At 39.3% G+C, this 23643-nt stretch overlaps 1 protein-coding gene across 1 annotated transcript in view; it reads right to left on the bottom strand.

Annotated features, from left to right (window-relative positions):
- The window catches only part of PIEZO2 (piezo type mechanosensitive ion channel component 2), a 487982-nt gene that overhangs the window by 66840 nt on the left and 397499 nt on the right, over nucleotides 1–23643 (bottom strand). Inside the window, 7 exon segments of the mRNA XM_043558273.1 lie at nucleotides 154–320; nucleotides 4862–4921; nucleotides 9917–10031; nucleotides 14303–14401; nucleotides 15681–15787; nucleotides 20378–20449; nucleotides 21539–21660. Coding sequence (XP_043414208.1) covers nucleotides 154–320; nucleotides 4862–4921; nucleotides 9917–10031; nucleotides 14303–14401; nucleotides 15681–15787; nucleotides 20378–20449; nucleotides 21539–21660 — 742 coding nt within the window.

Raw genomic sequence — 23643 nt, 5'->3', positions numbered from 1 at the left:
ACAGATTGAGATATACAGAAAAACAAAGGGGTTATGTTAAGACTGTCTGAAAGACTGTAGATTTTGTGTTATCCTGTTTGAAGTTCTAGACACAGACTTTTAAAATGTTTACAGTGTGAGAAGAAGCAAAAAGAATTATACCAACAGTGTTACCTTTTTAATTTCTCTGGTCAGCATGCATCGTTCAATCCTCAGAACCGTAGATATGTCAATATGCTCCCTTGAGATGGAGTTAAGCCAAGTTGTGAAACTATCCACTGTTGCCAGAAACAGGACCCAGGTGAATTTCAAAATATTAAATATCCTCTTGATGATATTGTCTAGGAGGAAGAAAAGCAACGAGATTTCAATGGAGCAAAATGCCATCAGCCATTTTGCCGTCGTGTATCACAGCGATGTTTTACCAAAGGCAGATGTGGTTTCAGACTTGCATACCCAATATGGCGTGAGGCGTGTGGACCTCAGCATCATGGGGGGCGTGGAGGACGGGCGGTATAGGAAGCTATGGGTGGGTCTTTCTACACATGCACTTGGTTTTGATGGCTGTATCAAAACCAAACTTGGATAGAATTTTTAATCCTTGGTCAAAACATCAGTCAGAATAGGTCCAGATACAGCTAACAGAAGTAGAGATCGCATTCCAAGAGATTTCTCTTGTTGACACAGGGGTGGAAAGTTTGTATCTATCCAGGAAACGGGGTCCCTTCATGCTTTCGCTATAAATTTCTTCTTTTCTTAAGTAATAATTATCGTTGGAAACAACTGATGTTTCGATGACTTCCCACTGCAGCTACATTTCAGTTAAATCGCCTTCAAGCTATTTTGGAAAGAGCTCAGTACACATACTAGGAGTATATCCATACTCCTGAACCATCTTCCTCATTCCTATTTAATTATACTGCGATGGGCTAACTATGGAATTCTGCACATGGGATCAGTCCTGTGCAAACCAGCAGGAGCTGTGAGATTCCTGATGTACTTGGGTTCTCTTCCTTATCTGCGACCGCGATGTAGGGAGCCCGGGCAAGCTGCAGCTCGGTTCAGATTGGCACTGTGTGTGTGACATTATCTCAGGGCAACACGCATGTCTCTCTGGTTCCCTCATGGAGTTCTTCGGGAGCTCCCTGATCATTGCTAAGTTTGAGGCGGTCCCACAGCTGCGGCCTGACTTATTTTAGGGCAGAATCAAAATCAAAGAGTGAAGATGGCAACTTAACTGCCTGCCCTACTCATTCGTTCCTGTAAGCCAGTGGGTTTTTTCAACTGGCCACACGAGGAACCTTTCAAGCCATGCTGCCAAATTTTGAGCCCATGTGAATTCTTTTTTAATTTGGCATTAAAAAAATTTAGTTTTATTAGCGACTTCACACATCAGCTGCAATAAAGTGAACACTTAGTGAACCTCACAATGAATTACAAATTGTCTTCGTGTTTATTAGTAAAAACACAAAACACCACCACCACCACCGCCAAGGAAAACAACTGGTATCCCTTAACCTTTCCCCACCAAAAAAGAAAAAGTAAAAAAAAACAAAAAACAAAAAACAAAAAACAACCAGACAACCAGATTCAACTGCCATAGTAAAATGAATTCATGATTCATGATTATAGCTTGTAATTCTCGTTTAAAACCATGACTATAGCATGCAGAAAATTCATGATTAATGATGATAGTTTGTAATTCTCGTTTAAAACCATGACTAGAGCATGCAGAAAATTCATGATTAATGATGATAGTTTGTAATTCTCGTTTAAAACCATGACTAGAGCATGCAGAAAATTCATGATTAATGATGATAGTCTGTAATTTTCGTTTGAAATCATGACTAGAGCATGCAGAAAATTCATGATTAATGATGATAGTCTGTAATTCTAGTTTAAAATCATGACCGTAGCATGCAGAAAAGGGCATTAGCCTTTATGGACTTATGTAGGATCCTTTTGCTGGACAGGATCTGATTGCAGGCCATACTGTCTCTATTATAACTCATCTTTTCTGGTGTGCTGTGTAAACAGCTGTAGACTGTTTGCATTGTCCATGAATGGGCACGGCTGGGTTTCCAATAAAATTTTATTTGCGGACAATGAAATTTGAATTCCATAATTTTCATATCTTTTGACTTTTTTAACCACAAAATGAAATCAAAATCAAAATCATCCTTAGCTAACAAGCCATATAAAAACAGCAGGCGGGATCTGACCCCGGAGGTTGTATAGTTTACCTAATCTCGAATCCAGCCAGTGCAATCAGATGTGACCCTTTCATGACTCACCACTAATCCTCTCTCTTTCTAAAGCCCACAGTCTGACTCAGCATTTAACTTTGTAATAGGAAAAAAAAAATGTTTGTGAATTGGGTTGCCTAGGAGGAAGGCAGAATTTCTCTCAGGGAAAGGTTTGCTCTGAAAAGGAGAACCATCAAAAGGAAGTTGAGCTAACAGCGGCGTGGCCTCGGGACAGAGTCCAGGCGGGCAAGGCAGAGACAAAGAAGTTGAACAGTTCTACCTACTGAAGGAACAGGGATCTTGGACTTGCCAGCTGGTACCTGGGGAAGAAAGCGGGAATGATCTAATGAGCCAGGCTCCAGAGGCACCAGCTGGGCAGAGACACTGAGGTAGGAGTAGTGATCACTGACTTTCCCTTTAAAGTTGTTTCCTGTCTCTGCTGCTCCCCACCCCTGCTCTCCCCCAAAGCCTCATTAAATGTCAGACCTAACCGTCTTTCAAGAGGCGCACTTGAGGAAGGAAGGAAATGAGAGTATCCTCTGTTGAGCAAAGAAGCCCAGGAAGGGACCAGCAGCTACACGAAGCTGAATAGAGTGAGGTCCTGCAGATGCCACTGAAGAGCAGTTCTGAGCCAGAGGCAGCCAGGGACACCTATATTGTACCCCACCCCCACCCCCGCCCCCAGCCCGTTTTGGGTTTAATTTTGACCAAGATACGTATTTCCTACAGTGCTTTGGATGGAATCTGTAGTCGCTTTGTGTAGACACCAAAAGAGAGTCTGAGCCTGAGAGGCTGAGGGACTTGGAGGTTACACCTATTAATAAACTTAGCATCTTACATTTTTGACTATATTTTCTCACATTCACAATTATTGCCTGAGAGGTGGTGATGATACATATGATTATTCCAGTTTTGCTAAGGCTGGTCCTGATGGCAAAACTAAAATTGCTGTGTTGCAGACACGAATAACATACTTTATTAACTTGGTGATCACAAACTAACATGTGAGATTGCATTTTTAAGTTTTATTTATTTTTTTAGCCATAGGGGCAGTAAAGCATAATGGTTAGGAGCACACACTTTGGATTTAGATCTTTTGTGTTCACATTCCAACTCTACCCCTTGGTAGTTGTGTAGACTTGGCAAAGTTCCTTTCTTTCTCACCATCTTTCCTTTCTTTTCTTTCTTTCTCTCTTTTCTTTTTCTTTTTTTCTTTCTCTTCTTTTCTTTTACTTTTTTCTTTCTTACTTTCTTTCTCTTTTCTTTCTTACCTTTTCTCTTTTCTCTCTTTTCTTTATTTCCATCTATTTTCTTTATCTTCTTTCTCTCTCCTCTTTTCTTTCTCTCTCTCTTTCTTTCTTTTCTTCCCTTTCTTTCTTTTTTCTTTTTTTCTTTCTTACATTCTTTCTCCTCTTTTCTTTCTTTCCTTTCTCTCCTCTTTCTCCTTTTTTTTCTTTCCTTTCCCCTCCCTTCCTTCCTTCCTCTCTTTCTCTAGTTATTTTCTTTGCAAATTTTTATTGAAATTCTAGTTAGTTACTAGACAGTGCAATATTGGTTTCTGGAAAGACTTGGCAAAGTTAATTAATCTTTCTCTGCCTCAGTTTCTTATCTCTTAAATGGGAGAGAGGGTTTTTTTTTTTTTTTTGAAGTAAACAGTTAACATGCCTTAAAGCTCTTGGAAAAGCACCCGGCAAAGATGTGTGATCTAAAGTGTTAGCTACTATTACTCTATGAAGTTTTGCAGCAATAATAGAATTATCTGGCTTCACATATGTATGAGTGAAATCATCTGGAAATGGGGGTTCAGGGTAAAGTAACTGTGCCACAGATAGTGTTAGACAGCCTTCGGGAAGTCTCATTTTGGGTCAGCAAATGGCATCCTTGGCAGTATTTGTGAAAAGAATCAGAACGCCTCAAAATCTTGCCTGTAGATAAATAATACACACAGGAGTTCGAACCTGGGGACACAGAGGAAATGGCATGTTTATGGAACTGGAGAGGCATTTGAGTTTTTTTCAGTTGGAGGCTTTTGTTTTGCCTTTTATTTTTTCCTTCATGGAGAAATCTTCCTCCCAGTCACATCTGACATGAAGCCCAAGTGACACCATGACTGAGCTAGACATTAGAAGACATGGATTCTGTCCCTGACTCTGTCACGTAGTAGCTGTTAGAGTCCTGAGCAAACTCACTGGGATTTGGTTTTCCCTTCATCAAGTGAGGACTTTGGCCTAAGTTTCCAGAGTACCTCTCACTTCCCCAACTGTACTTACCTCTCACTTAACACATTCTATGTTCTTTAAAATTAATTGCCAATATCTTTTGTGCTTTTGTTTTGATGGCTTCTATGGGACATGTATAATGTGTTCCCCCAAGTCCCCTTTCATAGGTATTTGGATAAAAAAATTTACAAACTGACTCTAATCCAACATTTGAGCCAACAGTGTAAAGGTCAGATCTACCTTTAGGAGTCACTTTGAAATTTCACTAGAGATGAGATTTTATGACACATTGATTATTTAATCACAGTCCAGAAACAATATTTGATTAATTGCTTTTAGGCAGCCTTCCACGACATACTTCTGGGAAAGCAACATTTTCAAATTTCCCCCAGCTCATATTTGTCTTTATTTTTTTACCTGGTCCATCAGATTTCTTTTTGATTGGTTCATCCTCTCGGGCTTCCCACTCCACAGGACCTGCGAAGTGTGTTGAACAAACATGAGTTACACCCTTTTAGGGTAAATTAAATGTCAACACTACCCTCCTGGACTAAAAGGAATTTTGTAATTAAATCTAGAATATTCTGCCTAATTTAAGAGTTCTCGGGGGGAAAGCTGTAAGAATTCATAGCTCTCAGATTCTCTTTACTCCACTCCAGAATAAGAATCAGGTGTAACTGAGAATGACTAAATGATAATCCACTGGATAAACCCTGCCAGCTTCCCACTGTTGAATGGCCTATGAATTCCGGGTTTTTATATTTTTAATAGTTGAAAAAAAAACCCCAAAAGAACAATATTTTGGCATGTGAAAATGATAGGAGATTCAGATTTTAGTGAACAGAACCACACCCATATGTTTACATATCGTCTGTGGCTACCTCTACCCTACACTGGCAGAGATGTGTTGCCACGGAGACTTAGGATCTGTGAAACTTAAATCATTTACTTCCTATCTGTCTCATTACAGAAAAAGTGTGCTGACTCCTGAGACATACCATTAAATTTTAATTTTGAGCACCTTGGGGTAATGTTACATATTTTAGTGTGTCACCCCATAAAACGGCATTATAGGGTTTCATTTTATTTCTTAGTCTTTTATTCCAGGCTATGGATGTCAGATCTAGCAAATGGAAATACGCGACACCTAGTTAAATCTGAATTTAAGAAAAACAACATTTTTTTTTCTTTAGTGCAGGTCTCATACAATATGTCCACATTATACTTAAGCTAAAAAAATTATTTGTTGTTTATGTAAAAAAGAAAATCCAACTTTCACTGGGCCCCATGTATTTTATCTAATGGTACTAAAACCATTCACAATCTAACTTCAATTAATCTTTTCAAACTTACTTTCTATGCTGTTTTCCACTACTCTGTTTCACATCCTGTCTTTATCAACTAAGCTGACCTGCCCTTTAGTTTTCATACATGGCCTTGCTTTCTTCTGGCAGGATGTCAGGCTCTATTAAAAGAGTTTTTCATGAAGCACTGCATTCCTTAACACACCCAGCTGTAAGTTCTCCTTTTTCCTTCTAGTCCCACACTATTTTATCTGTGCTTAATTTTTTAAGTGAAACTCTGCACTTTCTACACCATAAGGGATTTTCCCCTATACTTGTGTTCCCCATTTGTCAAGATAGAGGGTCTCGAGCCAGGATGCCTGCATGAATTCCAGACCCATCTGGATGGCTGTGTGACCTGAGGCCAGTTTCTTCCCTCTCTGGTACCTCATTTCCTCATCTGTGGGACAAGGAGAGTAAAATGCCTTGGACTGTTGTAAGGACAAATGAGTTACTGCACAGAAAGCACTTATGGCAACACCTGGCACTTAGGAAGGTGTGCTTCCTCTGTCTGAAAGTAATCTGGAAGAGATGAGCCCCTCTACCAAAGAAGAAGGGGCTAAATAAATATTTATTAAAGAAATAAATAAACATCTATTTCAGTCCCGGTATCTTCTAATTATTGCTGTTTTCAATCTGAAGGTCAACATCTGCGCATGGAATAGTCGCCATGACACAGAGCAACGAGATCTTTACAAGATGACTAAAAGACACATTTTTAGAGCCAGTCAATGAATTTTGTAAGCACAAATGTCTGAAAAGAGCAAATACAAGTTTGAAAAATAAATGGGGTAGTCGAGGGGAACTTGCAACACTAAATATTAAAACCTCTATAAGCTACTGAACTCAACAGATGACACTGACCCAGAGCTAGACAGTAGGATAGTGGATCAAAGTCCAGAGTCCAGCAACATACCAAAGAATAATTAGGAGCTTAATATTGACAAAAGTGCCATTTAAATTCACTTGGAAAAGGGAGGATCATGTAGTCAGCAGGGCTATAGCATAATTGCCTATCTATGTAAGAGTAAACAAAGTAGATCTCTACTTCATGGAATAAAAATTCAACATGTAAATAGACTTGGGAGGAAATCAGGGAGACCATTTGTATTATATGTGGGGGGAAGACTTTCTTAAGCAACATGGAAACCTGGAAACTGCAAAAAGACATGGAGACCTTGTTGACATCACAAAAAATTAAAACTTGTTTAGATAATAGATACCATAAACGAAATCAAAAGATAAAAATTGGATGGGGAAACAAACTTGTAACACATGAAAAAAGGATACTATCCCTAACATATAAATAGTCCCTATAATAAGGGCAAACAACCCAGTAGAATGATACTACGGAAAATGATAAAAATGTTTAAATCTTAGATTGGGAAGCAAAATGCCATGAAAAATAGGAAATAAAAAATGTTCAGTCTTATTAGTTAGGAAAGCTCAAATGAAAACAAAAGTCATTTGTCATCCCTAAGAAAGACCAACAGTAAAAAAAAAAAGTAATAACATCCTATAGGGTAAGGGTACAGGGAAATGGACACTCCTATCCCTTACATGTAGGAGTATAAATTTCTAAAACCTTTTGGGAAACTATAGATTAAAGTAAAAAAACAAGTCACACCCTCTAACTCAGAAATCCCACTTTTGATGACTTTTCTGTGGAAAGTCTGTGTTGTGGCTTTACACTACACACACACACACATACACACACACACACACACACACATTCACACCCACATGTATGTATGACTGTATGAATTTCTGTGCAAGAATACCTATGATAGCATTATTCATTGTGGCAAAAATTTGAAAGCAAACTTAATGTCCATTAGTGATGGAATAGTTGAATAAATTATGCATATCCATATTGTAGAGTATTTTGCAGCCATTAAAAAAGGAGGATATAGTTTTATAAATACTTAATATGAGAAATGTTTATGATACATTGCTAATGATTACCCCAGAGTGATTTGTATAGCACGGATTTATTTTTGAAAGTAAACAAAGGAAATGGTGCCTGCATATTTACACACACACGAGTAAGGACTGGAAATGAACACTACATATTCTGAGGCTTTGGCACCTGTGGGGGTGGGTTTCCAAGGGAGATTCTGCATCTAGCTCTTGACTGCTTACTTGTTACATTGGCTGTGTCTTCATGTTGTCTTTAAAACCAATAAAGTAAAATCAAATTAAAGCTACCAGGAGGTAGCAGGGGGCAGAATGGTCAAAAAGGAGACAGATTGTGCAGTTAGAGTTCCATTAGTAATTATGCTTTTCTTTGATTTTTGAATACATTTTTAATTTCACACAAAAAATCGATGTATATGTTCTTTGTAATGAATCAAAATATAACAGATAATCATACCACTTAATCTCAGTCTCCCCACTCCTCCCCCAGAAGTAACCACCGTTAGTAACTAATAAGTATTCTTCCTGATCTTTCTCTTGCATTTATACACCGTTATATGCATGCATTAAAAATGCAAAATACTGTCTTGAGGAACGCTGGTTTCCGTTGTTTCATAAATGGTTTCATAATGTGCTGCCATTTGTAACACAGTACTTTTCATTTAACAGTATGTCAAGTTTAAAGTACAGCTGACCCTTGAACAACACAGGTTTGAACTGTGCAGGTCCATTTATACGTGGAGGTTTTTTAAAAAATAAATACAGTAAAGTTCTGCAAATATATTTTGTCTTCCTTATGATTTCCTGATAACATTTTCCTTTCTGTAGCTTACTTTATTGTTCGAATACAGTATATAACATATATAACATACAAAATGTGTGTTAATCGACTGTTTATGCTAGCAGTAAGCCTTCTGGTCAACAGTAGACTATTAGTTAAGTTTTGGGGAAGTTAAAAGTTATACAAAATTTTTGACTGTGTGAGGGTCAGTGCCCCAACCCCCACATTGTTCTAGGATCAGCTATAATCCATCTCACTTTTTTAACTACCGAATAGAATTTTATAATATATAGTAACATAATTTACTTGACTCTTCTTTATGTAGGCATTGAGAATGCTTCCAAGTTTTTGTTATTAACAAAACAAATGATGTTTGATAGGTATTCTTAGACATGGGTCCTTGTGCACATGTGCAGATATTGCTTCAAGTTGAACCACACATCTAGAAGAGGGATCGATCTGTAGTGGGAGATGGACATTTAACATTTTTACAGATATCAACACATTGCTGTTCAAAGGGGATGCACTACTCTACGACACCGCTCGTCGTGTTATATGGGTTGTAACTCATACAAACACTTCTCTTCCCACTAACTCCAAATGGTGATGTTAACAAATTAACGAATGTTTGGGTTTTTCCCAATCCAATAGGTAAAGCAACAAAAACAACAACAACAAAACAACAGTATGTCAAAATATGGGTTGTGGTTCTCCTATTAGTAGTGAAGCTGAGCTCCTCTGTCTATTTCCATTTCCTGATCTGTGAATTGTTTTTCACATCTATTCGTCTATTGGGTTGAACTTTTCTTTTACTGCTTCTTAGAAGTCCTTAATATATCCAGAATACTATTTCTTAGTCTGATATATATAATGCAAATATTTTTTCTGAGTGCCCCACTTGAACTTTCACTCCACTTTTGGTGCTTAGCTGTAGCTTGGAGTTTTTCCCCTCCTTAGAAATGTTTTCCTATCGTATGTTTTCAAATGTGATGTGGAATATGGCATTGGTAGTTACGTTCCATTTTTGGTTCCTGATACTGTGTTTTTCCTTTTCTTCTTAATCAAACTTCCAAAGGTTTACCCATTTTACTAGTTTTTTCTAAGAACAGCTTTTCACTTAATGATAGATCTTGTCTTGTATTTCTTTTCTATAATTTAACATCTGTTTAAAACATTAATTCTTCCTTCTACTTTGAGTTTAATTTGTTCCTCTCTCTCTTATTTTATAAAATGTACCTTAACTTAAATTTACATTTTTATTTATTCCAAGGGTCAGACACAAGCAACGAAGGACAAGTAGAACTCTGTGCATTCCTCAGAATGTAAGAATGTCATTCCTCCAAAGCTTCTGTCCTTTGTGGTTCCCTTTGGGATCCCAGGGCCACAGGGACAGAGAGTGCTGGCTGGGCCCTGCGCTCACTCAACACTCACCATCCCCAGATCCTTTTCTCCTTCTTTTCTGTTCTTCTCTTGCAGACCTTTTTTTCTCTTTGCGCCTCTGTCGGAGTGCTGTTTTAGGGTCCGTGATCCAGGCTTGATAAACAAACTGAAGGGAGAAAATTAAATTATTTTCTGGCTTTTTAATATTTAAATGAAAAGAAAAGGGACCAACACCAAGCTTCCTGACTTTTGGAAATATATACATATTTTTCTGCCAGCACAAACTAAATCTTCTGCTCCCACATCCCTCAGTATTCTCAGTTGACCTGCGCTATTTCCATGATCATGAAATAAAATATGAAAACAGATGTTGTAGGAATGTATTTCATTTGGTATCACAGTCAGGAGATGCTTTGGGTGACCATCATTCCCCCCAAGTCCCCATGTACCACTACCACTTGTGACAGTGACTGATTCTTTTGTATTACACACAATAGGAATAAGCTGGACCTCTTGCTAAGTGTCACTGGAGTGGTTTTCTCCCCTCACTAATAAATTTTGAGTCAAAAACAAAACATCGTTTACTCATTTACTTTGGGAAAAGAGTTTAGTACATCTGATGCTCTCCCTTGTGAAAAACAGCTATGACCAGCAACTTGAGAAAGGGTTCTGTAGACTGATTAGTATTTGGAGAGAAAAAATGAGTGCGCTATTAAGGTTACAGAGTTATTCCAGAATGTTCTGGAAGGAAAACTGTGGTGACCTTGGTTGCCTTTTGTCATTTTCATTCAAGAGCTGAAAACGGTTACGTTAATATGATAAAACCGAAAACCACCGCAGAGCAATGTTGAACAGTCCACCCACCAATAGTCTCCCAAATCATGCAGAAGGAACAAAAAGAAAACCCTGGTAAACAAAGTCAGCCATCTGTAATCACGAAGCCAAGCAGGCATGCTCCTCATGCACCCACAAAGCCACCTGGGTCTCAGGGAAGCTGGGTTTTCTATTATGATGTTCAAGTTGGAGGGCTGTTTTGTGGGGGCACTTTGTAAACCCAGACACTTTCACTGTACTCTGTATGACTTTTAGATTTCAGGAATCCTTGGAAAACACAGTGTAAGCAAACCACAGGCATTGTGAGGTCAGTAAAAATAAAGAGGGACCCAACTTTTTGATGTACGGAAGTGTAAAAGTCATGGGTGACTAAGGAAGAGAATTTCTTTTTTCCCAATGGTAGAAATCTGAATCTAATGGCAACTAACACAAGTGTAACATCTGTATTGTTTCTGAATAATAATAAATCCAAGAGGCAAAAAATAATCCTATTTTCTGCCAAAAATGTATTTTGAGAAATGAACTGGCACTGGACAAAGAAGGACCACATGAAGGAATTTATGGTAGATGTTTACTAAGCATGCTACTTGGGAACTCTATCAAGAATATCTTTGGGGGGGGGGGCGCCTGGGTGGTGCAGTCGGTTAAGCGTCCGACTTCAGCCAGGTCACGATCTCGCGGTCCGTGAGTTTGAGCCACACGCTGGGCTCTGGGCTGACGGCTCAGAGACTGGAGCCTGTTTCCGATTCTGTCTCCCTCTCTCTCTGCCCCTCCCCCGTTCATGCTCTGTCTCTCTCTGTCCCAAAAATAAATAAATGTTGAAAAAAAAATTAAAAAAAAAAAAAGAATATCTTTGGGGGTGCCTCAGTGGCCCAGTTGATTAAGTATCCAATTCTGGTTCAGGTCATGATCTCGTGGTTCGTGAATTCAAGCCCCACGTTGGGCTCTGTGCTGACAGCTCAGATCCTGGAGCCTGCTTCGGATTCTGTGTCTCCCTCTCTCTCTCTCTGCCCCTCTCCTGTTCATGCTCTGTCTCTGTCTCTGTCTCTCTCTCAAAAATAAACATTAAAAAAAATTAAAAAAGAAGAAGGAATATCTTTGCCAAGTATGTAAGTTCCCTTGCTTATTAAACCTGTCACCTACCAAAAAGAATATCTTTGAAGTTTAGTAAATTAATAAGCAAACTTGCTTCCACAAAATATTGATTCTTTAAAAAAAATCTGAACTGCTAGATGCAAGAAATTTTCAGGTTTAAGAGCAATATACGGTGACATTTTCTTTAAAAAAAATGGGTTATGACCATATTGCTTTTAGATAATGCCAGAATCCCCAAGATAGAAAATAAAAGAGTAATTCAGGGTTTGTGAATGCATTAGGTACACAAGTTGGAGGAATTCTTTTATACTGGAGAAAAATGGGGAAGGAGGGTGAGAAGGAGAGAGACAAGGGTCATTTAGGACAGAATTGCAGAACTCTTGTAGATGGGGGAATATCATTAGGATTTTGCCTTATTGGGGCACCTGGGTGGCTCCGTTGGTTAAGCGTCAGACTCTTGGTTTGGGCTTGGGTCATGACCTCATGGTTTGTGAGTTTGAGCCCCTGCATCAGGTCTGTGCTTGGGATTCTCTCTCTTCCTCTCTCTGCCCTTACCCCACTTTTTCTCTCCCTCTACTTTTCTCTCAGAATAAATAAACATAAAAAAAAATTAAAAAAAAAGATTTTGCCTTATTAAAAGGAAACTCCTGGTTCTACCTATAATCCCAAATGACGAAGCTGTCTCACTAGATGAGAATTTACATAATTCAAAGAAGGGGGAAAAAGAGAGGGGAAGAAAATCTTATGAGGAGTCCCTATTTGTAGGTAAATTATCTTAACGTTGACGTTTGGAGCTACAAACTCAGTATAGTGCCAGGAACATTTGATAGAGGGTCAGTCTGTTTCAGGAAATGGTGATGACAAAGTAGGAGGAAAAATCCCAATTCTTATTGAGTGGAGAAATGGAAGTTTCTTACTGAAACTTCTCAATTCTCACATTGCAGCCATAACCACTGTTCAAGTTCATGGGACACCCACACCACTAACCATAAGTACAAAAAATACAAGAAAATGTCCATAAATGACCTTTGGTTTCTTCAAATTGCCATTATTAGTCTGTATTCTCAACATTATCTTAAATTCTAGTTACTTATTTATTTATTCATTCATTCATTCATTTATTCACTCACTTACTTTATCTTAAATTTTATCTTAAGTCTTATATGATTTTTATCTTAAGCTTATCTTACCTAGTAGGGGGGGAAATGAGATTCATTTTCCTGATAATGTACTATGCAAAAAGCATTTAATTTTTCAAACAGGAGAGGACTTTATTGAAGCGAATGGAGATGCTTAACGGAAATTGGTTAAATTTAATAGACTGTCCTTTGATTCATGTGTAACCCAGGACTTTCTTTATGTTGTCTGAAAGAAGTTGTTTTGTTTCTTGTTTTTGTTTTTAAAGTAAGACGGGGATAATTACATTGCAATCTTTCGTATAAATTCTTAAATATGAATGGAGAGACTTATATGGTAGTCATAAAAGAGAAAAGAAAAAGAATTTTAGGGAAGTTAAAACATAGAATATTAAACTAGCAATCAGAACGCTGGCATTTTAAAGATGGGAGGAACCTAGAAGCTTAGACCCTCCTATTCAAGATAGACCCCCAGCTGTCTGTCCCCTGGGAGTTTGAGAGAAATACAGAATTTCAAGGACCTGCTTAATTTCCATAACCTGCATTTAAATAAGGTCCCAGGTAAAATGGGAGAAGCACTGGTCCCCCTCACTATCCAAACATTTGCTAAACACATGAGCATAAAGACCTGAGAGTTTAAGTGCCTGCCCAGACTAAGTGCACAGAACCAGCTTTCTATAAAGTACATGAACAGTAATTCATTATTTATGATTTTCAATAATGGGTGGCTACCGCCCAGGTAGCTGGATACTTTCTGCTGTGCATTAGATTAATTGACAAATAGCCTCTTCGCAGTTGATCCCGCACTCTCTCTGGTGACATGGGCGTGAGAAACTCCACAGACCGTACATGGCAGCACGGTCTTATGAGGAATTGTACCAAAGGCAGGAGAGTAAAACGGAAGACGATATCCGATTGAGGGAAGATGGAGACTTGAAAGGGAAGCCAACAAGAAGGTGGAGAAAAAGGAGTCCTCTATTACCTTGGTCATAATTTTACCAGCTTTCTGAGAACGATTATCACACATTTTACACATCATGACTGACGCATGCAACCAGATGTGACCCTTTTCAAATGAGATGTGACGTAGGCCAAACTACAAGAAGGACAGAGTAGATACGTATCTGCATTTTCTCTCTCTATGTCTCGATAGGCTCTTGTGTCAAATGGAGAACAAGAATGAAATAGTAAGAAATTTGGCTTCTCAAAACTCTCCTTGGAAATGTTTCCCTAATATTTTAAGTTCTTATACTTCCTCCGTTGTACGACCTATAGAGCAGGGAAAATGCAGATGGAGGCGACAGGGATCTGCTTGTCTAAATTTCTACAGAGCGGAGGGTCACACACCACACGTCAGTGAAACATCAAATACCTTTGCAGCTCTGATTAAATACTGAAGAATAGTTTTGGGAAGTTTAATGACAGACTTTGGCAAGGCTAAAATGGCCGACGCAAACTTCCCAATAGCTCTCTACAAAGAAGGACAAAGCGAGAGTGATTAGTAGAAAAACATCAAAGACTAACAATTTTACATATGACGTCAGTATGAATTTGTCTCTACAGTTACATCAGCTAGGTTAAAACGTGCCCCATCACTGAAGCTGGAACAAATGTGCTTTGCTTGTCGGTTCAGAATAGGAAAATAGTCAGCCATTGGATGTAATCCATAAACACGGTGAGGAATGTTCTCTTCTTGGCTGAATGAGTGATGGTTATAAGGAAACTCATGAGAATAAAGATACACACGTCAGGTCATCGGTATTTGACGAGCCAGCCACACGCACGGACACCACCTTTAAGAGACACAACTCAAGTAGCGATGGGGCCAGCGAGGAAGCATCAGAGCAAGGTGGCTCCATAAATAATTTAGTTCTTCAATGTCGTTGGGAATACAGGGGTGGATGTAACCCTGCAGCTTGAGGAGACCCGGTCAGCAGAGTGACAATGACCTTTTCATGGACACATCATGCGGCTTGATGGGTATCGCTCCATATGTCTTGGATTGTAATGAACGGGAAAGAACAGTCCTCACAAGTGACTCTTTGGTAAAAGAAATATATGCCAAGCTTTCACCCCATGTGTAACTCTAATGACAAGTCCTCATCGCTAACAAGCATTGCTTAGACAATCACGGGGTACACCGTATTAGGCTGGTGAGCTATGTCACCAAGAATGAGGTGGCACATTCTGAAAAGGAAAGGCAGCTAAGATGAAAAAATCAGGACTGTGCTGGCTGTTTTCATGACTGCAGTACAGTCGCAAACCTTTGACAACACAAATGAAATGGATTTGCAAAATGTGAGGTAACATGGAAGTGGCCGTTGGTTTCAAAACAAAGCAAGTGCTTTATTTTTATGATCAACTATTTCACGTCTCAAAATAGGAAGTCTGCTCAAGCAATCCAGAGCAATGCCAGAGAAGTCTTCTTCACCTTCTACTTGTAACAGAAAAATAAAGTTCACCCAGGGAAGCTTTATTTTTGGTTTATAGCATCAGAAGGGTTTTTGATGCATGGGAGCAAACACCCGGTGGGAACAGTGTTCTTGAATGGCAGGAATTACAACGAAGCTGAGGGCAAGCATCGTTACAGTTTAATGAGGGATGGATGATTTCAGGTGGAAATTAGAAGCTTCTGGAAGCTATAACACACGTGAACATGGCAGAAGAAGTCTAGGCCTGCATTCAAGGTCTGTCGGAAAGAAAAGCCCTTCAACCAGCAAAGGGCATGGTTTTCCCAACCCCAGAATTACCTGGAAAGCGGACCTTCTCGGAGGTTCTTCATCTTCCTTTTTCAGTTCTTCCTCTTCCTCCTCTTCACTATCCGTTTCAAACAAATAATAATCTCCACTCCTGACCACTAAGCAAAACAAAATATTTACTTATTTCTTGCAAGAGAGATGAGATCATTAAGGGCTTATTAGTGAACTGCCCCCCCCACCGATATACACATTGTCCACAAAAGACCAGCAAGAGATGTTGGCAGGGGGGGAAAAACAAGAGATGAAGAGAACTCATTCTGGGCTAACACTACATGGTGTTGGTGTGGCCGGGTCTACAGAGCATGAGGCCTTGTCTATGCCATGTAAGAAAACTGGCCACTGCTGGGTTTATCTGATACTCTCTTCCTTCTTCGTTGTAAATTTTACACAGATAACACCGGATCAACTCTGCAGCAACCAGTTTTGTTACCAAGATGGCCAAAATAGTGGATGGAAAATGGTTACAGTTTCACAACTCAGACCAGTCGGCAATTTGGGTCCTTTAGACGAGGCCAAAGTGAAGTAGAGGATTTGGTGTTGTCTGAATGGGTCCGGCGTGTGGTAGAGACGCCAATTAGGCTGATTCAGGACCAAGAATCGGCATCACCGACTTCGACTTCACTTTACACTCTGCAGACCTGGCTGCTCCGCATGTGACACAGGGGACAGAGCATACATGGCAAGATATTTGAAAGAGTTAAACAAACACAAAAAACATTCCCCCCCCCCCCCACACACACAACACACACACGCGTTGCCACAAGGAGGAAATGGGCAGGTAACATTAAAAAAACAAAACAAAACAAAAAAACCAACTACAAAAACAGCACCACCACCACCACTCTGGCTGTTTCTACAAGTAGCACGGGACAGACTGAGGCACGGCAGACATGGCCGATATGGTTTAGCGCTGTTGGGCTTCTGGTCAACAAGGAACTCTGGCTGCTCACTGAAATGTGAGGAGAACCATACTGACCAGAAGACACAAAGCACAGACAGTCTGGATAGTCCGTGCCTTGCCTTGCCTGATCTTCTCCCTGCAAGAACATATTGCTGTGTTAAAAGGAGCAGAGGAAGCTGAAATGTCCAGAGACTTAAAGAAATTTGAGAATCCCATCTTTGTCGGCTTGAGCGTTACGTTAAGTTTATCAGAGAAAAGAGACCCAGCGTACGTATTGCCGATGCTACAAGAACTGTACCATCATTGCGGGGGAAAAACATAGTAGCACTTTCAAGGTACATTCAAGTTTTCAAATGCTGAGGTGTCTTTTGGACGACATAACATGATGTCTTCCGTGATCTTTTGGATTCGTGCGTTGTAAGGTAATGGAACACCTTGGCTTGTTTAAAATTAGTTGCGTGACCATCACTAAACATGGCCAGAAGGTAGGTAATTTTGCCCAACGGTTTCAGACCGTATCTGAAGCCTCCATCCGTGAAGTTGCACACGGAATGAATTGGGCCTTATATCCTTGAACAGAAGCACTGTAGTTTGTTATTTTTATTTTGAAGAAAGAACCAGGCCCAGAGTACTGGGTCCAGGCCTGAGGGAATAAATGCAATACAACAGAAGGTAAGAATAAGCAAGAACAAACCAAAGTCACAGCATTACGTTTGACAGTGAGGAAGACCATTAAAGTAATGCCTTCAAGTAAGCTCAGACATTTGCAGGAAAGTTACATGGACTCTATGTCACATGGTCATTTGGTAAAAAACAGTATTACAGGATTGAGCATTTTACCCTCATTATAGGCTCTAAAATCAACAATAGCTTCAACTGTATTCAATCATACCTTCTGTGACTTTTACTCGTGTGGACACAGTGAGCCCAAACGGTTTTCTTCTCAAGCAGTCACAACACCGATTTGATCATTTTAAAAAAACAAACTATCAATTTGTATGCGAGAAGTAGAATTGACACGTTAAAACAAAGAAGGAAATGCTTAGGAAAATCCCCTATTCGTTTATGAAATGTTACTGAGATAAAAGTATGAAAACAACAGAGAGTGTTTTCTTCGGTGCTATCTGCTAATAATAAGGAGAGAAGCTCTTACATACACACTTGTTAGTTCAGAGAGCGATCCTGCCCCCAGCCTGTGTCCAGAAACATGTGGATATTGATGCGATTGCTGAACTGAGTGCGAAAATAACTTTTAAAACCTACCACCTGTATCCCCAGAAGCCCGGACCTCTGTTTCAGATATTTAACAATAGAGTGAGGCTTGTCATTACTTTAGGAAGGTACTGAATTGGCATGGAGGCATACTACCTTGGAATGGAAGGTATCATTGAACAGCAATAATGCAATCGCATGTGTGCACATAGGTATGGAAGTGGAAGATTGGCCACCTACAGACTATGTTAAGATCTTGACTGCTTGCCAGTATTATGAACAACTTGGCCATATCACTGTAGCATCTGTAGACTTACACAAGGGTATTCAACTACATGTATTCTCACACTCCGCACCTGTAAGGAACCATCTAGGCAAAAGCCCAGTGACTCAAGAGATTGAAATAAGGGCTTTTAGTAAAGTGCTTCCAGATCTAAAGATAACTTTTGGAACTCATGGCCTAAGAAATAATCCACAGAGTCATTCCTTTCCTTTCCTCATGAGCTGGTAAAAGGAAATGTATTTTGCGGAAAAATTTTAACACCACGGTCAGAATCTGATTCCAAACCATGAATTACACACATTCCTGCATTATTGCACCAAGAGGTGTTGTAACAAGGCACATTTAATTTAATACCAGTCTTCAAGAACTCGATATAATGAGGGTGAAATGAATCAGAAAACTAAAGTCAATAACCTTCATAAGCAGTTCTTTTTCAGTTATTACCAACTTGTAAGATGATTATCGAAGACCATATCCAATTCCTTCCAAAATTCAATGTTTAGACGAGAAAAGGAAAGACAACTACAATTGCAACGGGAATTTACCCCAGGTGAGAGAGAAAACATTCAGTAGGACACAATGTCGAAATGGATAGGTCTGTCTAAACTAGCAAAGGGCCCTTTACAAACAGAAAGATAAGCACAGTTTTCTTGTGACTTGATAGAAACAGGCTTACAGTGTGCTGCATTATTGGATCGTTAGCATGACGAACATGCCAATGAACAAAAGATTCAAGAGTCACACAGAATTTCGATGTGAATCTTTGTCTTTTGACTTGGCAGCAGGTGAAACAAAACTCATTGAAAGTCATGTTTTTTTTTTTTCCCTCACATAATGCTATAAATTCAATGTTTGGGATTAAATTTAGTATTATTCAGGTGTGTTGAGCAAATTTTGAATTAATACTTCCTTAAATCGGCTTGCTGATTTTAGAAAATTAATTTTGGGGCGAGAGAAGCCAACACTATATCTCAGAGACACGAAGAATCAGGCACGGCAAAACATTCTGATCAACTTGATTTTCTAGTGATTCTGAAGATCCCGTCAGTAGAGTCTGTCCCACCATCGTGCGACACTGTGGGCCTCAGTGATAGTCCCTGTCTGATCACGTTAGCTTAAGTTATTAAGCCACAGGATAAGGCATAAAGGCCTGAAGGTATTATTAGTAATTTGCAACATAATGAATAATTATTCAATATTTGAACAAACGCAAGGAAGGTCAGACTTAAATGGATCATTCCATTCTAAGACCGTCCACTGGCCAATCGTGAGTGATATTTCCTTTGCTAAGCAGAACAAATATAGCCACTGAGTTCCATAATTCCTTATCCCTTTTTTCCTGTTTTTAAAGTTTATTTATTTTGAGAGAGAGAGGAAGAGAGAACAATAGCAGGGGAGGGGCAGAGAGAGAGGGAGGGACAGAATCCCAAGCAGGCTCCCCACTCTGCACTGAGTCTGACACAGGGCTCGATCCCACGACTGTGAAATCATGACCACGACTGAGATCATGACCTGAGCTGAAATCAACAGTCGGAGGATGCTTAACCAACCGAGCCACCCAGGCGCCACCCCCCTCATTTCTTTTAATGATCAGGAGGGAAACTTTAATTCTATGTGGCCATGAAGCTCTGCTTTTCAAAAACTGTTGTCCACCTCTGCTCTGAATTGGTCATGGCTGGTGGCTCTACAGCCACGCCACATGCTAGGCTTCGAATGTGGAATGTAGTACGAGAGCCTTTTGAAACTGGGGCAGAGGCAGATTAGCCTCACCTTTATATTCAATAAATTGCCAAAAGACCTTACAGGCAAATAAAATCAAAGCTCTGGGAAGAAGGGGGAGGAGAGACTCATCGGCATCCATGCCTAGTGCCTTACGAAGAGGGTCACAAACACTTTGAACTCAATGAGTATCCTCCCAGGGGGAGCCAAAACTCATGTTCAATAAGGGTTTTCAGTTACAAGACAAATACGTATCAGCAGAGCTCTGGACCTCAGAATTAGATAAAAAGGTAGCAATTCTTCGCTTTCTGAGCCCCTAGGATGCTCAGGCATGTGTCAGCCACATGTGGGGCTTTCTTCAGACGGCATGGTAATCAGCTGATTTCTCTGGAAGGTTCCATCACCAGGGCCCAGAGACCCATTTCCATGAAAATTTTCCTACACTCTGACCCCCTATCAAGTCACAAGGATCAAACCATGCATGGAACACACAGGTCATGGGGACGCCTGAATTCTGGTCAAGGATATAAGGGTTAGAATCGATGAAATTGTAAGAGGATCAAGAAAACCTACTGGAAGCATGATCAACCCAAGGCCGCCACCACTGCTTTTTTTTGCCCTTGGCTTTCTGTTTGTCTGCTTCTCCTAAAATAAAATATGTCCAAATATTAATTCTTATGAAGTGAGAAAACAAATTTTGAAAACCACGCTTTAACAACTCAAATGTCAAAATCTAGGTAAGTTGCAAAAGTACATCAGACGTCAGGGAAAGAAACTATATCAAATCTGAAATGTTTACACGCATGAGCAGGCGATTTCACAAGGCAAATACTAAGTGTTCTATGAACATTATGCCACATTTTTGCTTTCTTTTTAGTAATAGAGTGCATATAAAGAAATATAAAAAAGAAGGTTAGCTCTCAAAAAGGCATCGCACATTGAATTTTCCGGTGAATTAACAGAAAAGAAGCATCACCTAAACTTTATAAAACAATACAGTGGCAGATAATTTGTGAAGATGCATATATTCCAATAACCAGGAGTTTCCTTGTGATTATTTTCATGCATGGTTGGAAAAACACAAATTTATTGGTTATTAAATAGGTGCTATATATTAGAAAACACCATGTATTATTTTGCCATTCCCCTTCAAATAGAAAAGCATGCAAACTTCTAATAGAAGACCTTTTAAACTTAATTGGATATAGTAAATCTGCAGATATACTGCAGATATAATAAGGTATATTTCATTTTAGACTTCATTGGAACAGACAATAATTGAAGGATACTTAACTACCATTATTCAGATACCACATAAAATATGCATACATATTTCATTTTTGTATAACATTTATAGAAATCAAAGACAACAATAGACTGTGTCCCTAAAATATCTAAAATATTTTCTCTAAAGGAATAAATTAAGCAAATTCAATCTCATTTTCTTCAGAAACACATCTCTGTGAGACAGAAGCTAGGCTATGTGTTGATTAAAGTCATTGTGCCGAAGAAGAGATACTCATAAAGTCACGGAGTCATTACATATGTACTTTGTGAAATAAATACATGTATCCCGCTCACAGTCAGAAGGTAAAACTTGCTGAGTTAAAAAAAAAGATACAAACATGCATAATACCGGCAGAGTAAAAGTAATGTTATTTTACAGCCCTAGCCCTTATCATGCTATTATTCAATGCCAAGCTACTTGAACAAGAGGGAAACGTCTCGACATACTTTCATCATCCTCTTCAGAGAGTTTTTGGATGTCTTGGCCTTCCCCTGATTCCTGGGTCAAGCTCAGCATCCTCTCCTTACCCTTTTTGTATTTCTGTTGCCTGGCTTTGATGCGATCCATCCTATAAGATAAAGTAGCAGCAGCAATGCCAAGAACACACCCACAGTTACCACATGATCAGTTTGGGTTTCCACTTGTATGTATGTGGGTAAAATCACAAAGTGGTCAATATTTGGGACTTTTGAATGGTTTTTTTTTTTTATTGGCAACAAGCATCTTCTTGGGGGACAATAGATACATGTCTACACACACATATATGTGTATATGTATGTATACATATATGTATGTATATATATGTGTCTCCCCACATCTCCCTGTTATTTTGCTCTACATAGATGCTGGTCTTAATAATATGATCACAATTATGCTAAAGTTTGGTACACAGTACTTTATGTCCACCTACACCTTGTACCAAAGGCATTTTGAACACACTAGATGATGAAATGGAAGTCCTTTATTCTTCCAGATTTTGCAATTTTTAAAAATTGATACCTGTGTATCTCACATAGTTGTGAAAATCAAATGAACAGGTATGTAAGTGTGAGGACTATTTTGTAAAAAGCATGTTGCTCTTCAGATGTTCTTAAGTATTCTATCAGACCACATGACTCTTCTCTCTCTCAAATCTAATCTCCTATTGGTTCTGGAAAAATGTATTATTGCATCTTTAATTACTGAGTTAGAGCCTTTTATTTTGTCTGCTTAATTGGGAAGTCCAACTATTCAGAAACTGCAGTGCTGAACTCTGTTTCCCAGACCTGTCCTCCTGCGGTGTTTCAGTTCTTAAGTTTCTTAAAATTCTGGATACGTTGCTCAAGTTTTTAAGCTGATTTCTGCTTCCTGCAACTTACACAGCACTTTTAGCTTCTCTTTGGCAATGATCATTACCTACCTTCTTTTATATTCTGACTTTCTGTCACTTAAGAGGATGCATTCTTAAAGCAAATGGAAAAATTCAGTGAAGTGAATGATAGTAACAGGTTTCCCCTATGGGTAATTAGGAACTCATTCTACATGTGGGTCCAAATTTATTATTTCTCTGACCTGATGACTAGAGACCACAATGGCAACAGTTATACCATAACTGTTTATATGACACCTTATGTAACTCATATCGTCAATTGCGGAATAAGCCAGGCAATGGGATGGTGTAAGTTATGCTAGCAAACATTTTTGCATGGGGAAAGGAGCTGGGAAATGAGGTCATAAGGGAATTAAGTAGTCTCAGCAAACTTGGGGGATTTTCCTGGTGGGCTGATGGAGTCTCCACTTTCCTGGAGAAAGTGGCTAGGTTTTGAATTCCGTGGCCATCAGCTCTTAAACCTGCCCCTCAAATGAAGAGCCACTGATCCTCGGAAGTGACATTTACTGCTGAAAATTTCACTCCAAGAAAATTCTTTTCAAGGGATCATTTAAAAATTAACTAATTAATTTTAAAAAGAAATTCTCAAAGCTCTTGAGTGGAGTCAGTCCCTTACTCGACTTCCCCAGAACGCTGCGGCAGAAAACAAGCTCTTGAAGCGAACACAGGGAAACGGGGGTTGTATTTCTAGTACTGCCTCTAGTTTGTTGGGGATTTTAAGTCATCTAATGTCATGGGTCAACAGTTTCTTCCCAAAGAGACTGTATCATACTATCTTTAGAGATCCTTCCAAAGCTAGGACTCTGTATTTATTCCTTTAATCCACAGATATAATGAACATTTGCTCCACCTCAATGGTACTGGCAAAGGCCCTGTCTCATTCATGAACTCTTTTCATCTTTATAAAAACCCAGATATGACTGTGAGCCCTGATTTCAACAGGAAGTTGAAATTCAGAGAATCTGAACGATGTGCTCATGGCGCCAGAGTAAGCAGCTGAACCAAGACTTGACATTGGTCTTATCCAACATGGCTCCCCTTTCTACCACGCTGCAGCCATCTTTCTTTTAAATTACTTCCATTTTCAGTCCAGTGAGCATAAGCTACTGCCATGACACAGAGCAAATACCCAGAAGTTGTAAAAGTTAACACAAATGGGTTTTTCAGGGGATTAAGGGTACC

Source organism: Prionailurus bengalensis, chromosome D3 (genome assembly GCF_016509475.1).
Source record: "Prionailurus bengalensis isolate Pbe53 chromosome D3, Fcat_Pben_1.1_paternal_pri, whole genome shotgun sequence".
In the NCBI taxonomy this organism is placed as follows: domain Eukaryota; kingdom Metazoa; phylum Chordata; class Mammalia; order Carnivora; family Felidae; genus Prionailurus; species Prionailurus bengalensis.
The sequence above is the reverse complement of the archived record's forward strand: the minus strand, read 5'-3'. Positions and strand labels throughout refer to the sequence as shown.